Source organism: Schistocerca cancellata, chromosome 7, assembly GCF_023864275.1.
Source record: "Schistocerca cancellata isolate TAMUIC-IGC-003103 chromosome 7, iqSchCanc2.1, whole genome shotgun sequence".
NCBI classification, from domain to species: Eukaryota; Metazoa; Arthropoda; class Insecta; order Orthoptera; family Acrididae; genus Schistocerca; species Schistocerca cancellata.
The window spans coordinates 212,952,656-212,969,523 of NC_064632.1; the positions used below are offsets into that span (position 1 = coordinate 212,952,656).

At 40.1% G+C, this 16,868-nt stretch overlaps 1 protein-coding gene across 1 annotated transcript in view; it reads right to left on the reverse strand.

Annotated features, from left to right (window-relative positions):
- The window catches only part of LOC126092703 (dynein beta chain, ciliary-like), an 863,310-nt gene that overhangs the window by 481,036 nt on the left and 365,406 nt on the right, over window positions 1-16,868 (reverse strand). The window contains 3 exon segments of the mRNA XM_049908426.1: window positions 2,985-3,151; window positions 13,304-13,444; window positions 13,447-13,519. Coding sequence (XP_049764383.1) covers window positions 2,985-3,151; window positions 13,304-13,444; window positions 13,447-13,519 — 381 coding nt within the window.

Consider the following 16,868-nt stretch of genomic DNA (forward strand, 5'->3'; position numbering starts at 1 on the left):
TTGGGAACTGTCAGTTTGTAGCAGGATGATCACATGTTCCTATGGCCAGGCTACTTCTGACACCACAACACCAGCAACCATAGATATTCTGGCGTTGAGAAAGACTTGACTGGAAGAATGGAATGGTACTCTGTTGTCTTCACTCATAAAGAGTAGTTTCTCTGTGTATGCCAGTGATGAACAGATGAATGAATGGCATACACCCGGTGAGATGCTTAGTGCAGAGTGCATTCCCCCACAACATACAAGTACCATACGAGGCTTCGTTGTGTGGGGGAAGAGGGCCGTCAGTTGCAACTTTCAGTCACATTTAGCGTTTCCTCAGGATAAAGTAACCAGTGCCTGCTACACTGCACAGTTTGCTATCCTTATGTTACAGTCATTTCTTTGACAGGAAGGTGCTGTCTTTTTTAGCATGACAATACAATCAACATACACCTGTAGATATGGAACATACTCTTTGTGATGTACAAATGCCTTGGCCAGCCAGTTCACCAGATCTCTCACCAACTTAACACCTATTGGACATGATGAAGAGGAAACTTGACCAGGGCCTGCATAAACTATTATCGAATTGCAACAAAAGGCACTTGATGCTTGGGACAATCTTATCACAAGATGCCATTGGGCACCTTTATGATCATTGCATTCAAGAATACACACCTGATTTTCCAACAGAAGGGGTAACACTGTGCATTAACGCAACAGTATGTGATTAAGTTGGTCAGAATTTATCATATACCCCCACAATGATGGATGACCTATCACCACAGTTGTCAATAAAATGACCTTGTCCTTGAGAGGTTGCATTTTTTTCTGGCAGTATATAATATATTTTTTGTATTCTTTAGATATACAGGGTGGTCCATCTGAAGTTTTGGGTGAGATTATCTCGAAAACTATACATCAGGTAAAAATAGTGAGTAAGACAAGTTTGTAAGCTCAAAGGGGGACATCAAATGATACTATAGGTTACCCCCAGGCCCCGCTCCCTTGGGTGGCAACTTTTAAATCTTAAATGGAAACCCCCAAATAGCTTAAATTGGCATAACGGAAGAATTGGTGCACATTTTTTATTTATTTGATGTGTCTTTCTTGGATACAAAATGTGCACCAATTCTTTCATTATGCCAAATTAAGCTCTTATTTTACAAAATGTATCCTACCTGCCACAGTTTTTGATGGGGGGAGGGGGAATGGTATTAAAATCTCGTTAGGAAACTCTTCACAACTGCATTACTCATCCGCCTGTGGCGCTACCGTGGCCAAACTATGAACTATGGCTCAGTATAAAGGTCAGTGCAATGCGATCAGACATCAATTCACTTTCAGATTGTGAACCATAAACATCAACTGATGAAAGTAAATGATTCTTTAACGAAACATGGCTCACTATCCTCCTACATAGATTGTTGATATGATGTTAATTTTAGGTGAATGCCATAACAATTACGCTGCAGCTGCGAAATTGTATGCGGATTGTTTCCCAAACAGACAACATTGAAGCAAAAACATTATTCAAAATTGCACCTAATGGGCTCGAAATGGATACACGCACCGTCCACCTCGTCATCGCGAATACGATGAAAATGATGCTCGTACTCTTGCTGTTCTCGCCTGTGTTCAACAGGATCCCGAAATGAGTAGGCGTGTGATTCAGAGACAAACTGGAATACTGAAATCAACTGTTCTGAGGATTTTGAAGGCACATAAATATCATGCCTATCATATCACAGTCACACAGGCATTAACACCAAAATATATGAAAATATGAGTGCATTTCAGCCAATGGGCTTTGGAAATATAAGAGGTGACAATGATTTTTTTCGATACTTTATGTTCACTGATGAAGCTACATTCAAAAACAATGGCAAATTAAATCATCATCATGATTGTCATTATTGGTCCCCTGTCAATCCACACTGGCTCAGACCCCTTGACAATCAACACAAATGGCCGTTAATGGTCTGGTGTGGAATTTTAAACAGTTACCTGATAGGACCATATTTTTTTGACCAAAATATTACTGGGGAATCTTATTTACAACTTCTCCGTGATGAGAACACAGCAGACCAATTCGGTGGCCTCCATGTTCACTAGACCTAACATCCCCTGATTTTTTCTTGTGGGGTTATTTAAAAAATATTGTTTATGAAAGACAGCCCACAACCTGAAACGATATGGAGCGACACATTCGAAGAGCATGTGCTGCCATGCCACATACCATGGGATGTGCTGCTCAAAACTGTGGACAACTTTCGCAGATGATTGACTTCATGCATTGAAGCAAATGGGGATAATTTTGAACAATTTCTTCGTGGCTAATTTCATTAACTAAGCACCCAAACATGTGAGAGGTAAGGGGACTCTCACTAATGAAGCACCTCAACATGTGAGAGGCAAGGGGACTCACACTAATGTAGCACCCCAGGACTCACACTAATGAAGCACCCCATGGGAACATCATTCTACTACGTCCATGTCGTTGTTCCTGGATAACGCAAAAAGTAGGATACAGTAAATTTTGTACAAAAATAGCTTAAATTGGCATAACGGAAGAATTGGTGCACATTTTTTATTTATTTGATGTGTCTTTCTTGGATAATTCTAATTAAATCCAAGTTCCTCCCCAATTTTACTTTTTTCTTGATTTCAGTGCTATCTGTTAATGGTTTAAAAAATGTTTCAGACAAAACTTGATTACTTTTTTTATGGAGAATCTGAATATGCAATAAAAAATTGGTGTTTCCATTTAAGATTTAAAAGTTGCCCCCGCCCCTCCCAAGGTGTAGTATCATTTGATGTCCCCCTTAGAACTTATGAACTCGTCTCACCCACTATTTTTACCTGATGTAGGGTTTTCGAGATAATCTCATCTGAAACTTCTGATGAACCATGCTGTATATATTGAAGTCCCTTACATACCTTAAAATACTAAATGGGATCTCCAGGAGATTATTTTTTTGAATTACTGAAGCACTTACTTGTACAGAGGTAGTTTTTTGAAGAACTCAAGATACTTTATCTGTTTCAAGTCAAAAACTTTCAGCTTTTCTCTTATTAGGGCACTTTCTGCATTGATGAATGGTGTTGCTTGCATCTTAGTGACAGTTGCTATTTTCATAGTATTATTCCACATTTCAGGTAAACTCTGTAAAACAATGAGTTATACATTCTAAATGTCTGTCCCGTAACAATGACTACATGGACCAAAGAAATGCACTTGGTTAAAATTTCAGACTTTATTCAGCTAACAATAATTGCAGAGCAGATCTTCCACAGCATAAGTATAGTACTCAAAATGTCACTCTTTATATGAAACGGGGTGTATACGCTGTTCTGGTGTAACGACAAGCACCAGCACAATGATGAAAAATGGAATAGCAGAGAGGGCTGTGAGACAATGTCAGCCAATAGTACACTGACTGGGATGATACCACAACTGGAGCGGCCTCTTTACGAAGAGAATATAAGTGCTGCTCCACATAGCCACATGCAGTGGAAGACGAACTGTTTTACAAATGCCACAGCAGTGATTTATGAACTGTTTTGTTTTGCCTGCATTGAAACTGTATATACCAAAGGGCATTGATTATTTGCATGTCAACATTTGCTTGCGACATACCTTTGTGAATATGCAAAGTTAAGTATTGTCAATTTAACTTACTGTAATAAACTCCATTAATACAATTCCCAGCCCTTTAGGAAATGAAACCTAGCAAAAAACAAAGCATTTTGGAATAATCTTTGATCTGCGGTAACATGTACACTGCATATTTTCGTATCATGCAAGTATAAATACAAATTCCAACAAATACAGAACAGTAGCTTCCAAAGCACTGATCCTGAGATTGTGCTGCATTAAGCACTTTTGTCAGCCAATTATAGGTCATGTAACATGATCTTGCCAGCCAATGATGGCAGATATCCAGAGCATAGTACACATAATGTACTAGACTGCACATTTTTATTTCCCCCTCTATGTGATCTGTGGAAGTTGGCTGTGTTGGTGCCACATTGGAAATTATGCTCATTGCCAACCTTTGCTACATAAAACTATTGTGTGGGGTAGCAATAAGCAACAGTTATGAATACAGTGTTAAACTGTGTGCATTGTTGTGAATTGACTGTTAATATTATTTTTAAAAAATAAATGAAGAGGCTGTACCTGGGCCTTCTATCAACTTGCCACAAACTTCTGTGACATAATAATCAATTATACGTTTGTTTCTTTAAACTGCTCTGGGAAAAGAAAACAGCACCTTTTTCAGCAATCAATGTGCTAAGAGGCAACCACAAACTTCCACTTCCAGCATCCTCATCTCAGGGGGATCAAGTAAGAATGTGCAATCAGCCAATAGGATAATTACTGTTAAGTAGGAAAAGTTAATGTTTTAAATTAATATACATACAGTACAGCTACATGAAAAGGTAAGCTTTTACATATAAAATTGGCCATCAAAAAATTGTTGCTGTTTCTTTCCAAGGGTGCAGTTAGGCAGGATCCTAAGAGAAAAGCTTAAATTGCAGCAGCTGAATATTTCTGACAAGCGGATGATAAATTTCAGTGCTCTACACTGAAAATTTTGGAGGTTATCTGGCTATATCTATGTTCAGTCATAATTATACTTTTTGCCATCATTATTGCGTAATTTGTAATCCATGAAAGAGCTAAAATAAGTATGAAAAACTAACCTTGAAGCTCAGTATTTTTTAGTTTGTGTTATCCTTTAAGATATATCAAACACAAATGTACCAGTAAAATTTTTAAATAATTTCATAAATGGATGGTCTTCTGGCATGAAATTTTTCTAAGTGGCTGATCCGCAAAAGTGTTAAGTTCTGAATGAGAGTCAAATGCTCCGTGATTTAACAAATTCATTGCATATTCTCACACATGACATAATTCATCTTATGTCAAAGGAAATTTACTTTGAAAGTAAAGTTTCTCAAAGAACCATTCAGAATAATTTCCCTTGACCTATAAACAATTGTGACATCACACTCATTGACAGCAGTTTGTCATTACGAAGTATTGTGTAGTATTTGGCCTAATGCCTTTGACAAATTTTACTGTCAGCAGATGCTTGTGTGTACACTGTGTTTTGTTGTTGTAAATGGCACATTTTCTTTGCAATTACAGTTTTATTTTGATTTTATTCTCATGTTTATGTTTTATTGCTGCAGTATTATTCAGCAGTAGCAAGCTAAAATAAAATTCTTTGTTAAAGTATCAATTCTCACCTATCAAAATTCAAAAATTTAACTGAAAACTAAAACAATGAAAAATTTCTAGAATTCTAAAAAAAATTTTGAATTTTTCCCCAAAGAAAAAAATCCTGCATTTTTCCTGGTTGTCCCATGGTGAGTACACCCTGTGAATTAGTTACCTCAGTCTGCAATTATGCAGTAAAAACAATAAATCACACTCAGAGAGAAAAGTGATATAAAGTAGGTGTAGTAATTAATTGGTCGTTGTTGGGTTGGGGCATACGACAAGATGGCCAATAGCAATAAAATGTTAATAAATATACATTTATAGAACCAAAACTAAGTGAAAAAATATACTAACCCAAAATAATAATCATAACAAAAAAGGAATGTTAAAAATTATACAGAGTGTAATAAAGTAAGCAAAAATGTAGATTTTAACACTGTCACTGTTAGTACTAAGCCAAGGAAAGAAATATCTAAGAGTTCCTTCATATCTCATTGGAGATTTATTATTATGGAAATGTATTACCAATAAAAACACTCTTGGATTTGCAGTCAGGTGGCAGTATTAAAATACCACAACATTTTAAAGTGTGCCATATCATCATCTTCTGGCAAAGTGTTGAGATATTCCAATGTCATAATATTTACACTAGTGGTGTGCCCCTCTCCTCCCTCTACTCCCCTCTTTCACATGACTACTGGTGGCTGGGTACTATCCAACCAGAGGAGGAAGAGGGAGGTGAGCAGCAGTGAGCGTAGCGGGGGCACGTTCGCATCTCTGTCTGGGCATTCCAGGTGCACCTTGCGAGTTGGACAGTGTTGCACGTGCTCTTGTCATGTTGCTGCTAACTCAGGATTCCATGCTGCATTCAGCTGGTAACCTTTGCCCCTGCTGACAAGAGTCTCATGAATCAATATTTAAATGGATTCATTTATCATGCTGTCCCAATAGCTAGCTGTTCAGCATACCACCTTGATGTTCTTAAAGGCAAAGGTGTGGTCTTCCTTGATGCTATATTCTGCTATTGCTACCTTCTCTGTACATCACAGTCACCCACAGGGCTGTTGTGCTCCTTGCAAACTTTCAAAATACAGCACTGTGACTGCCCAATGTATTATTGGCCACATTTGTAGGTGATACCGTATATCACAGTTACATTCAGTTGCAGTGGATCCTTCACAGAGCCATGCCACTCTTTCATTTTTGGCAGCGTTTGAAAGATGTTTTTTTGTGGTGGATACTTCAAGAAAGCTCACAGCTTTGGCTAGAGTGGTCCCAAGTGCAGGAGGAAAGGAAGTCTCACCTGTTCTTATTCCTCTTCCCAGTTTTTGCATCTTTTCCCTTCTTGAATACCCTACTAATCTATGCTTCATTGTACACATTTTTGTGGCATACTTCTTTTCACTTTTGTAGTTCATCTGGGAGGCTTTCTTTATCATAAATGATGAGTGACGTACGTATCAGGATGGTCAGCACTGCCTGCTGTTGAGCTGGATGGTGACAGCTCGCACCATATCGGTAAAGGTCTGTGCATATCTTCTACCTATATACTGAATGGCATAGTGTACCATCTGGCCTCTTATTTATCAGTGTGTCCAAGAAAGGGAGACAATGATTCTCCTCTATTTCCATAGTGAAAGAAATGTTTTGATGGATGCTTTTAAGTGGTCTAGAAACTCATCCAATATGTCTCTGCCATGTGCCCATACCACAAAAGTATCATATATGTAGTGGGAAGTGCTTGGGTTTCTGGTGAGTGGTTTGAAGGGCCACCTCATCAAAGTGTTCCATGTAAAGATTTGTGATCTCTGGACACAGAAGGGAACCCATGGCCACTCCATCCATCTGCTCATAAAACTCTCCACTGCATTTGAAATAGGTGGTCATCAGTGCATGTTCAAAAAGTTCAACTATGTGTGGGTTGAAATCTTGAGACAGCAGCACCAAAGAGTATTGCAGAGGAACTTTCTATATCTACATCTATGTGATTACTCTGTTATTCACAACAAAGTGTCTGGTGAAGGGTTCAATGAATCACCTTCAAGCTGTCTCTCTGGTGCTCCACTCTCAAATGGCGTGAGAAAAATGAGCACTTAAATTTTTCTATGTGAGCCCTGATTTCTCTTACTTTATCATGATGCTCATTTCTCCCTATGTAGGTGGGTGCCAACAAAATGTTTTCGCAATCAGAGGAAAAAAACTGGTGCTTGAAATTTCATGAGAAGATCCCCTCACAATGAAAAACGTCTTTGTTTTAATGATTGCCACTCCAATTCATGTATCATGTCTGTGGCACTACTTCCCCTATTTCGTGATAATACAAAACAAGATGCTCTTCTTTGAACTTTTTTGATGTCATCCATCAGTCCCACCCCATGCAGATCACACATAGCACAGCAATATTCCAGAACAGGGTGGATAAGCATGGTGTCAGTAGTCTCTTTAGTAGACTTGTTGCACCTTCTAAGTGTTCTGCTAATGAATCAGTCTTTGGTTTGCTCTACCCACAACATTATCTATGTGATTGATACAATTTATGTTATTTGTAATTGTAATCCCTGAGTATTTAGTTGAATGTACAGTCTTCAGATTTGTGTGACTTACCGTGTAATCGAAATTTAGTGGATTTCTTTTAGTACTCATGTGAATAACTTTACACCTTTTTTAGTTCAGGGTCAATTGCCACTTTTCGTACCATACATATATGTTATTAAAATCATTTTGCAATTTGTTTTGATCTTCTGATGACTTTACAAAATGGTAAATGACAGCATCATCTGCAAATACTCTAAGAAGGCTACTCAGATTGTCTTCTATGTCATTAATAGGGATCAGGAACAATAGAGGATGTATAGCATTTATCTATGGAATGCCGGATATTTCTTCTGTTTTACTCGATGACTTTCCATCTATACTATGAACTCTGACCCTTCTGAGAGGAAATCACGAGTCCAGTTGCACAACTCAGGCAATATTCCATAGACATGCAGTTTGGTTAGAAGACACTTGTGAGGAACAGTGTCAAAAGCCTTCTGGAAATCTAAAAATGGAATCAATTAGACATCCCCTATCGATAGCACTCATTACTTAGAGCTAGTTGTGTTTCACAAGAATGATATTTTCTGAATCCGTGCTGACTATGTGTCAATAAGTTGTTTTCTTCGAGGTAATTCATAATGTTCAAACACAGTATATGTTCCAAAACTCTAATGCAAGTCAGCATTAGTGAAATGGGACTGTAATTTAGTGGATTACTCCTATTTCCCTTTTTGGGTATTGGTGTGACTTGAGCAATTTTCCAGTCTTCAGGTACGGACCTTTCTATGAGCGAGTGGTTACATATAATTGCTAAATACGGAGATATTGTATCAGCATACTCTGAAAGGAACCTGACTTGTATACAGTCTGGAGCGGTGAACTTGCCTTTATTAAGTGATTTAAGTTGCTCTGCTACACCGAGGATATCTACTTCTATGATTCATGAATAGCAATGTTGTGTTGTAACTTACGTGCAGGTTCTCTCTTAGTAGTCATGTGTTCTCAAGTATGTTCATGAAATTGGCCAGTTCTCAACATGATGACTAGCATTCGGCAAGGAGTTTTGCTAGATATGGGTCAGCCTGTAATGTGTCAATTAATGGCATTACATATTGGCCGCAGTGGCTCCCATTCCTTGTGGATTTAGGGCAATCCACACTGGCGTCATGTCATTGGTGTCCTGCAGTACAGCCACTTTTCCATTGTCTCTAGCAGATCTGAGCTCTGCAGTAAAGCTACTGTTTACTTGTTCACTGTCGAGGTTGGATCCATGTTGAGCTTTGTGTAGGGCGGGTCCTGTAGCACGAAGCCAATTTAATGATAGTAGTTGTCAGTGCTGATTGGAACTGTTTCATTCCTTTTAACTACTGAAGGAATGATACTGTCAGCACGACTTCACAGTGATTGGATAACCTCCCATTCCACTGCAGTCACATTTGTTTTTCAAGTTCATGATACTATCAGATCTTAGACAGTGGTCTGATGATGACGCAAACTGACTGTTGCATGTATATGAATGAACAGTTCAGCTTGCTGAGCTTCTTTGAGACTGTAACAGCTTTGTGAATCATTAAATCCTCTGATGATGTATCTAGCATTCAAAGCGAAACATTAGACAGTGAGCTGTGCTTTGCACCATGACGTAATAACCCTAAAACAAATATCACCAACAATGCAAATAGTGGCAATGAAAGCCTGGATCTGTGATGTCCTACAAAAATTTATGAGTTGGCTGAAAAATGAAGAAGCTATTGGAAGAAAGTGAAAACCCTCAAGGGAATATTTTGAGCTGCTACATTTTATATGTTTGGTTTAACTCAAAGATAAGAACATAAATATGATAAGACAAAAGAATTTTGTGCAGCAGACAGCACTTTGTGGAGGTACATAAGGAAGTGCTTATTACCAGCTTGTGACGCATTTGAAAACACAACATACAGTGTGATCAGATTGTTGTTGTTGTTGTTGTGGTCTTCAGTCCTGAAACTGGTTTGATGCAGCTCTCCATGCTACTCTATCCTGTGCAAGCTTCTTCATCTCCCAGTACCTACTGAAACCTACATCCTTCTGAATCTGCTTGGTGTATTCATCTCTTGGTCTCCCTCTACGATTTTTACCCTCCACGCTGCCCTCCAATACTAAATTGGTGATCCTTTGATGCCTCAGAACATGTCCTACCAACCGATCCCTTCTTCTAGTCAAGTTATGCCACAAACTTCTCTTCTCCCCAATCCTATTCAACACCTCCTCATTAGTTATGTGATCTACCCATCTAATCTTCAGCATTCTTCTGTAGCACCACATTTCGAAAGCTTCTATTCTCTTCTTGTCTAAGCTATTTATCGTCCATGTTTCACTTCCATACATGGCTACACTCCAAACAAATACTTTCAGAAACGACTTCCTGACACTTAAATCTATACTCGATGTTAACAAATTTCTCTTCTTCAGAAAAATTTTCCTTACCATTGCCAGTCTACATTTTATATCCTCTCTACTTCAACCATCATCAGTTATTTTGCTCCCAAAATAGCAAAACTCCTTTACTACTTTAAGTGTCTCATTTCCTAGTCTAATATCCTCAACATCACCTGACTTAATTCGACTACATTCCATTATCCTTACTTTGCTTTTGTTGATGTTCATCTTATATCCTCCCTTCAAGACACCATCCATTCCATTCAACTGCTCTTCCAAGTCCTTTGCTGTCTCTGACAGAATTACAATGCCATCGGCGAACCTCAAAGTTTTTATTTCTTCTCCATGGATTTTAATACCTACTCCAAATTTTTCTTTTGTTTCCTTCAATGCTTGCTCAATATACAGATTGAATAATCGGGGAGAGGCTACAACCCTGTCTCACTCCCTTCCCAACCACTGCTTCCCTTTCATGCCCCTCAACTCTTTATAACTGCCATTTGGTTTCTATACAAATTTTAAATAGCCTTTCGCTCCCTATATTTTACCCCTGCCACCTTCAGAATTTGAAAGAGAGCATTCCAGTCAACATTGTCAAAAGCTTTCTCTAAGTCTACAAATGCTAAAAACGTAGGTTTGCCTTTCTTTAATCTAGCTTCTAAGATAAGCCGTAGGGTCAGTATTGCCTCATGTGTTCCAATATTTCTACGGAATCCAAACTGATCTTCCCCAAGGTCGGCTTCTACTAGTTTTCCCATTCGCCTGTAAAGAATTCGCATTAGTATTTTGCAGCCGTAACTTATTAAACTGATAGTTCATTCTTCTTGAAATCTGAGGGTATTTCACCTGTCTCATACATCTTGCTCACCAGATGGTAGAGTTCTGTCAGGACTGGCTCTCCCAAGGCCATCAGTAATTCTAATGGAATGATGTCTACTCCCGGGGCCTTGTTTCGACTCAGATCTTTCACTGCTCTGTCGAACTCTTCACGCAGTATCATATCTCCCATTTCGTCTTCATCTACATCCTCTTCCATTTCCATAATATTGTCCTCAAGTACATCGCCCTTGTATAGACCCTCTATATACTCCTTCCACCTTTCTGCTTTCGCTTCTTTGCTTAGAACTGGGTTTCCATCTGAGTGCTTGATATTCATACAAGTGGTTCTCTTTTCTCCAAAGGTCTCTTTAATTTTCCTGTAGGCAGTATCTATCTTACCCCTAGTGAGATAAGCCACTACATCCTTACATTTATCCTCTAGCCATCCCTGCTTAGCCATTTTGCACTTCCTGTCGATATCATTTTTGAGACGTTTGTATTCCTTTTTGCCTCCTTCATTTACTGCATTTTTATATTTTCTCCTTTCATCAATTAAATTCAATATTTCTTCTATTACCCAAGGATTTCTACTAGCCCTCGTCTTTTTACCTACTTGATCCTCTGCTGCCTTCACTACTTCATGCCTCAAAGCTACTCATTCTTCTTCTACTGTATTTCTTTCCCCCATTCCTGCCATTTGTTCCTTACGCTCTCCCTGAAACTCTGTACAACCTCTGGTTCTTTCAGTTTATCCAGGTCCCATCTCCTTAAATTCCCACCTTTTTGCAGTTTCTTCAGTTTTAATCTACAGTTCATAACCAATAGATTGTGGTCAGAGTCCACATCTGCCCCTGGAAATGTCTCACAATTTAAAACCTGGTTCCTAAATCTCTGTCTTACCATTATATAATCTATCTGATACCGTTTAGTATCTCCAGGGTTCTTCCATGTACACAACCTTCTTTCATGATTCTTGAACCAAGTGTTAGCTACGATTAAGTTATGCTCTGCACAAAATTCTACCAGGTGGCTTCCTCTTTCATTTCTTACCCCCAAACCATATTCACCTACTACGTTTTCTTCTCTCCCTTTTCCTACTACCGAAGTCCAGTCATCCCGACTATTAAATTTTCGTCTCCCTTCACTATCTGAATAATTTCTTTTGTTTCATCATACATTTCTTCAATTTCTTCGTCATCTGCAGAGCTAGTTGGCATTTAAACTTGTACTACTATAGTAGGCGTGGGCTTTGTGTCTATCTTGGCCACAATAATGCATTCACTATGTTGCTTGTAGTAGCTTACCCGCATTCCTATTTTTTATTCATTATTAAACCTACTCCTGCATTAGCCCTATTTGACTTTGTATTTACAACCCTGTATTCTCCTGACCAAAAGTCTTGTTTCTCCTGCCACCGAACTTCACTAATTCCCACTATATCTAACTTTAACCTATCCATTTCCCTTTTTAAATTTTCTAACCTACCAGCCCGATTAAGGGATCTGACATTCCATGCTCCGATCCGTAGAACGCCAGTTTTCTTTCTCCTGATGACGTCCTCTTGAGTAGTCCTCGCCTGGAGATCTGAATGGGGGGCTATTTTACCTCCGGAATATTTTACCCAAGAGGACACCATCAATATTAACCATACTGTAAAGCTGTATGCCCTCGGGAAAAATTATGGCTGTAGTTTCCCCTTGCTTTCAACCGTTCGCAGTACCATCACAGCAAGGCCGGTTTGGTTAGTGTTACAAGGCCAGATCAGTCAATCATCCAGACTGTTGCCCCTGCAACTACTGAAAAGGCTTTCACACTTAAAAGCTTTCAGCCGATGGTCTTCGTCAACAATAGACACACATATGCACAACACACACTCATGCAAAAGCAACTCACACACATGACTGCAGTCTCAGGTTACTGAAACCACACTGCCTGAGACTGCAGTCGTGTGTTTGAGTTGTGTTTGCATGCGCACACGTGTGTGTGTGTGTGTGTGTGTGTGTGTGTGTGTGTGTGTGTGTCTGTGTGTGTTGTTGACGAAGGCCATTGGCCGAAAGCTTTAAGTGTGAAAGTCTTTTTGTTGTGCCTATCTGCGACTCAGCATCTCTGCTATATGGTGAGTAGCAACTTTCCTTCTCGTAATATTGTTACATTCCATCCTGGATTTTCCACTGTTTGATTACTGTAAAGACAAGTTAATATGTAAGTAACTGACATTTGTCAAGTTAAAAAGGCACTAATCACAAAAAGAAAGGATTGAGGGATTAAAATGAGAAGGGACTAATGTGAGGTGTTTACATTAACACATACCTGCAGTTGCTGGTGTACTTCATCTGAAAATTCAACATCATATGTCTTCAACAGATTTATCGTTTCCTTTATAGGATCAAACATTTGGTCAGTAGTCAAACTTCGCTCTTTCACTTGATTTAAGTAGATCATGATTTTTAGGAAGCACATTATAATCCACTGGTGTCAATAAGACCCTTATTAGCTTCCGCAATGAAGTCTGAAAGCTCTTGGAGGCTGAAGCAAAAGCAAACAAATGTAGGACTTAATAAAAATAATGCATTCCATGAAAATAACTAACAGTCCCATCAAATTACAATGAAGAATATAAGAATAATGATTGTGGGTCAATATTAGATTTCACAAAGTAGACAAAAAGCATGAACATCACAATAGTTCTTTTACTTTGCAATACGATAATACAACTGCATTCGTCCATTTCATACGTCGATGCCTTCGCATATTTATTAATTTACTAGTTGGTAATGACCTGCTTTGCTGAAGACATTCTGAAATGTCAGTTCAGTTTTTGTATTATATGGGAAGCAGGTAATGGGAGTCATTTGCCAAATCCCAATTTTTTTGCAGATGCACACCGATATACTCTATCTGACAAACTGTCTGCCAGCAGTGACAAAGACATCATTATATGAATTGTTTCATGCTTTATAATACTTTGAGTAATTCTGTTTCAGTAATAAGAATCCACCTCTCCAGAGGTCACCACCTTCATGAAGCACTGTCCATGCGGGGTGGAAAGGCTTGCATATCTGCATGAAGATGAGGGCTATGCCAAAGGTAGAGGATCTACTGCTGGGAAGGCCTCAGCTGTTGGATCAGACTAAGGTTGTCCCACAATGTCCCATCTTCCCTATCCACTCCTAGTCCTTACCCAATTCCCTTTCCCAACCCAAGGTGTGATGCGGATCCATGCTAAGGGGTGCATGGCACATGGGAAGATGTGTCGCAAACGGAGCCTCAGGATAGTGGGCAACCTCTCCCTGAGTAAGTAGCCTTACACTGCGCAGGGTATTCATGGTGTGGACTGTCTAGGTCACCAAATATCGTGGGGACCAAGATGGACATGACTAAAGAAAATAAATTAAAACAAACTGAGGGGCAAACTTGAGACCTCAGATACTCAAATATCAGGGTCAGGACCAGTGGAAGGCATTCCCACTACTGAATCAGGGTCTAGACCTGAGCCAGAGGTGGGAACTGTAATGAAAAGTTGGGCACATCACGATTAAAGCCTTGTCTGGGGCCCAGAGGAGGGAACTACTTGGGGAACAGAGACAAAAGGAAGGGAAAGAATGGCTTCCTAAAGACAAGTGGGTGGGAATTAGAAGGGCTTGAACCTTAGACCCCCAAGAAAAAACTGTCTCAGGTTGAAGGGGATACGCAGACACCCACAACATCGAAGACAAGCAGCAAGAGGATAAGGGAGGAATCTAAGATTCCCTCTTCCCTGAATAAGCAAGCCCAGAAAAAATCAAGGTAAGAAATAGGGGAAACAGGCCTATAGTACTGCAGTCTCGGTTTTTTAAGATGGCAGTTATTCAAGAAGGCTATCCACAGGTAGCCATCACCTCACAGCAGGAGGAACTCATACAGATGACCCTCTTTGAAAAGATTGAGGGGGGGGGGGGGGGTAGGTGTGCTGGTCCAGGACCGAACTTCAGGAGGGTCTATCTAGATCGTGGTGCCCTCATTTTTGTCTGTGAGAGGGTGCACACAGTGAAATGGCATAAAGACAAGGTGGCCCATGATATTCCCATGGGAAGATGCAAAGCTGTAGGTCAAGATGGCAGTGGGGCTTCTTAAGGCTGCAAAGGTATCAATATGTGTACCAAAGATCCCTTAAGGATGTCTCCCCTAAGACTTGTTCAAGAAGATAGGGGTCCAGAACCCAAAAGTCTCAACAGAGGACTGGAGGAGTTATCAACCAGAAGGAAGGACGAACCCTGGTGATGGAGGTTGGAGAGAAGTCCCTGAAAGCGATGTGAGAGCAAGGCCTGAAATTTTTAGGGTTCTCACAGGTCACCATCAGGGTTATCGAAGACCTCAAAGACAATGACGGCAGCAAGACAGAGACTGGAGATCCTGCAGAATAATCTGCAGCACAGTAAAGGGGCCTCTGCTGCGCTGAGCCGCTGCCTGGGGAGGCAGGAAGTGGATGGGGCCCTGATACAAGAACCCTTTTTATATAAAGGGGGCATATCGGGCCTCAGTGGCACTGGAAGTAAGCTGATGTATGCTAGAAATCTAAGTAACTCCAGAACATGCATCTATGTAGGAAATGGAATTTCTTTCATGCCAATGGTGGATTTCTGCACTAGGGACATAGTGACCATCAGAATGCAGCAATGTGAGGAAGTATCATGACAGAAATTGTTTTGCCCTCAGCATACCTTCCTTACAAAGACAGCTCTTCTCCTCCTTTAGAGGTGAGGAGACTGATAGAAGCTTGCCATTAGCAAGATGACCAACTGTTGGTGGGATGTGACACCAATGCCCACAACCTAGTATGGGGCAGCGAGGACACCAACAGTAGAGACGAGTACCTTCTTGAATTTCTTCTAGCTAACAACTTGGAAGTCCTGAATTGGGGCAATGAACCTGCATTCAGGAATAGCAGAAGGGAAGAAGTAATTGACATAACTTTTGGTTCCGTAATGATGGGCAGCTAAGTCAAACAATGGCATGTGGCGTCAGAGCCATCCTCATCGGACCACATGTACATTAAACTGAAGGTTGAAATGGGAATCAGACAGACCATGACCTATCGGAATCCCAGGAAAACAGACTGGGAGACATATAGGAAGGACCTTGACTTAAGCTTATCGGAAATTAAAACCTCGATAAGGAATCCAGTAGAGTTTGAGGAAGTAGCAGAGGCTGTTACCTCTGCCATAGTGATCTATCAGGACAACTGCACAATCACCAAGAAGTGCACAAGTAGTAGTGTGCTTTGGTGGAATAACAACTTGGAAAACAAGGAAAACAGGTACGAAGACTGTTTAATCTTGTGAGACATAAGTGACAATGGAGAAAATATTGTGAGGCCCTTGTCAACTATAACTTTGTAATTAGACAAGCAATGGAGGCATCCTGGAAGGCATTCTGTGAGGAAGTGGAGAGCATGGCTGCTCAGACCAGACTTCATAGAATCCTCACTACAGTACCAACCAATCCAGGAGGTACGTTGAGGAGGGAGGATGGGGAATAAACAAAGACAGCACATGAGATACTGGAACTGCTCCTCAAAACTCACATTCCTCAATATGCTCTGCCGGACAACACAGACCAGAATTGATCCCGGAGAGACAATGGTTCTCAGGTACTAGAAGAGAGGACTGGGAATCCGCCAAGGAGTGTGTGGACTTCAATAAAATCCAATGGGCAGTGGGAACATTCCAACTGTTCAAGTCACCTGGCCCAGATGCAATCTTTCTGGCTCTCCTGGAACAGACAGGAGAGAATCTCATAAGAGTGCTATGCATATTATTCAGGGTTTGTCTAGCAGTAGGAACCATTCCCAATGCTTGGAGGGAGGGTAATGAAGGTTGTCTTAATTCCAAAGTCA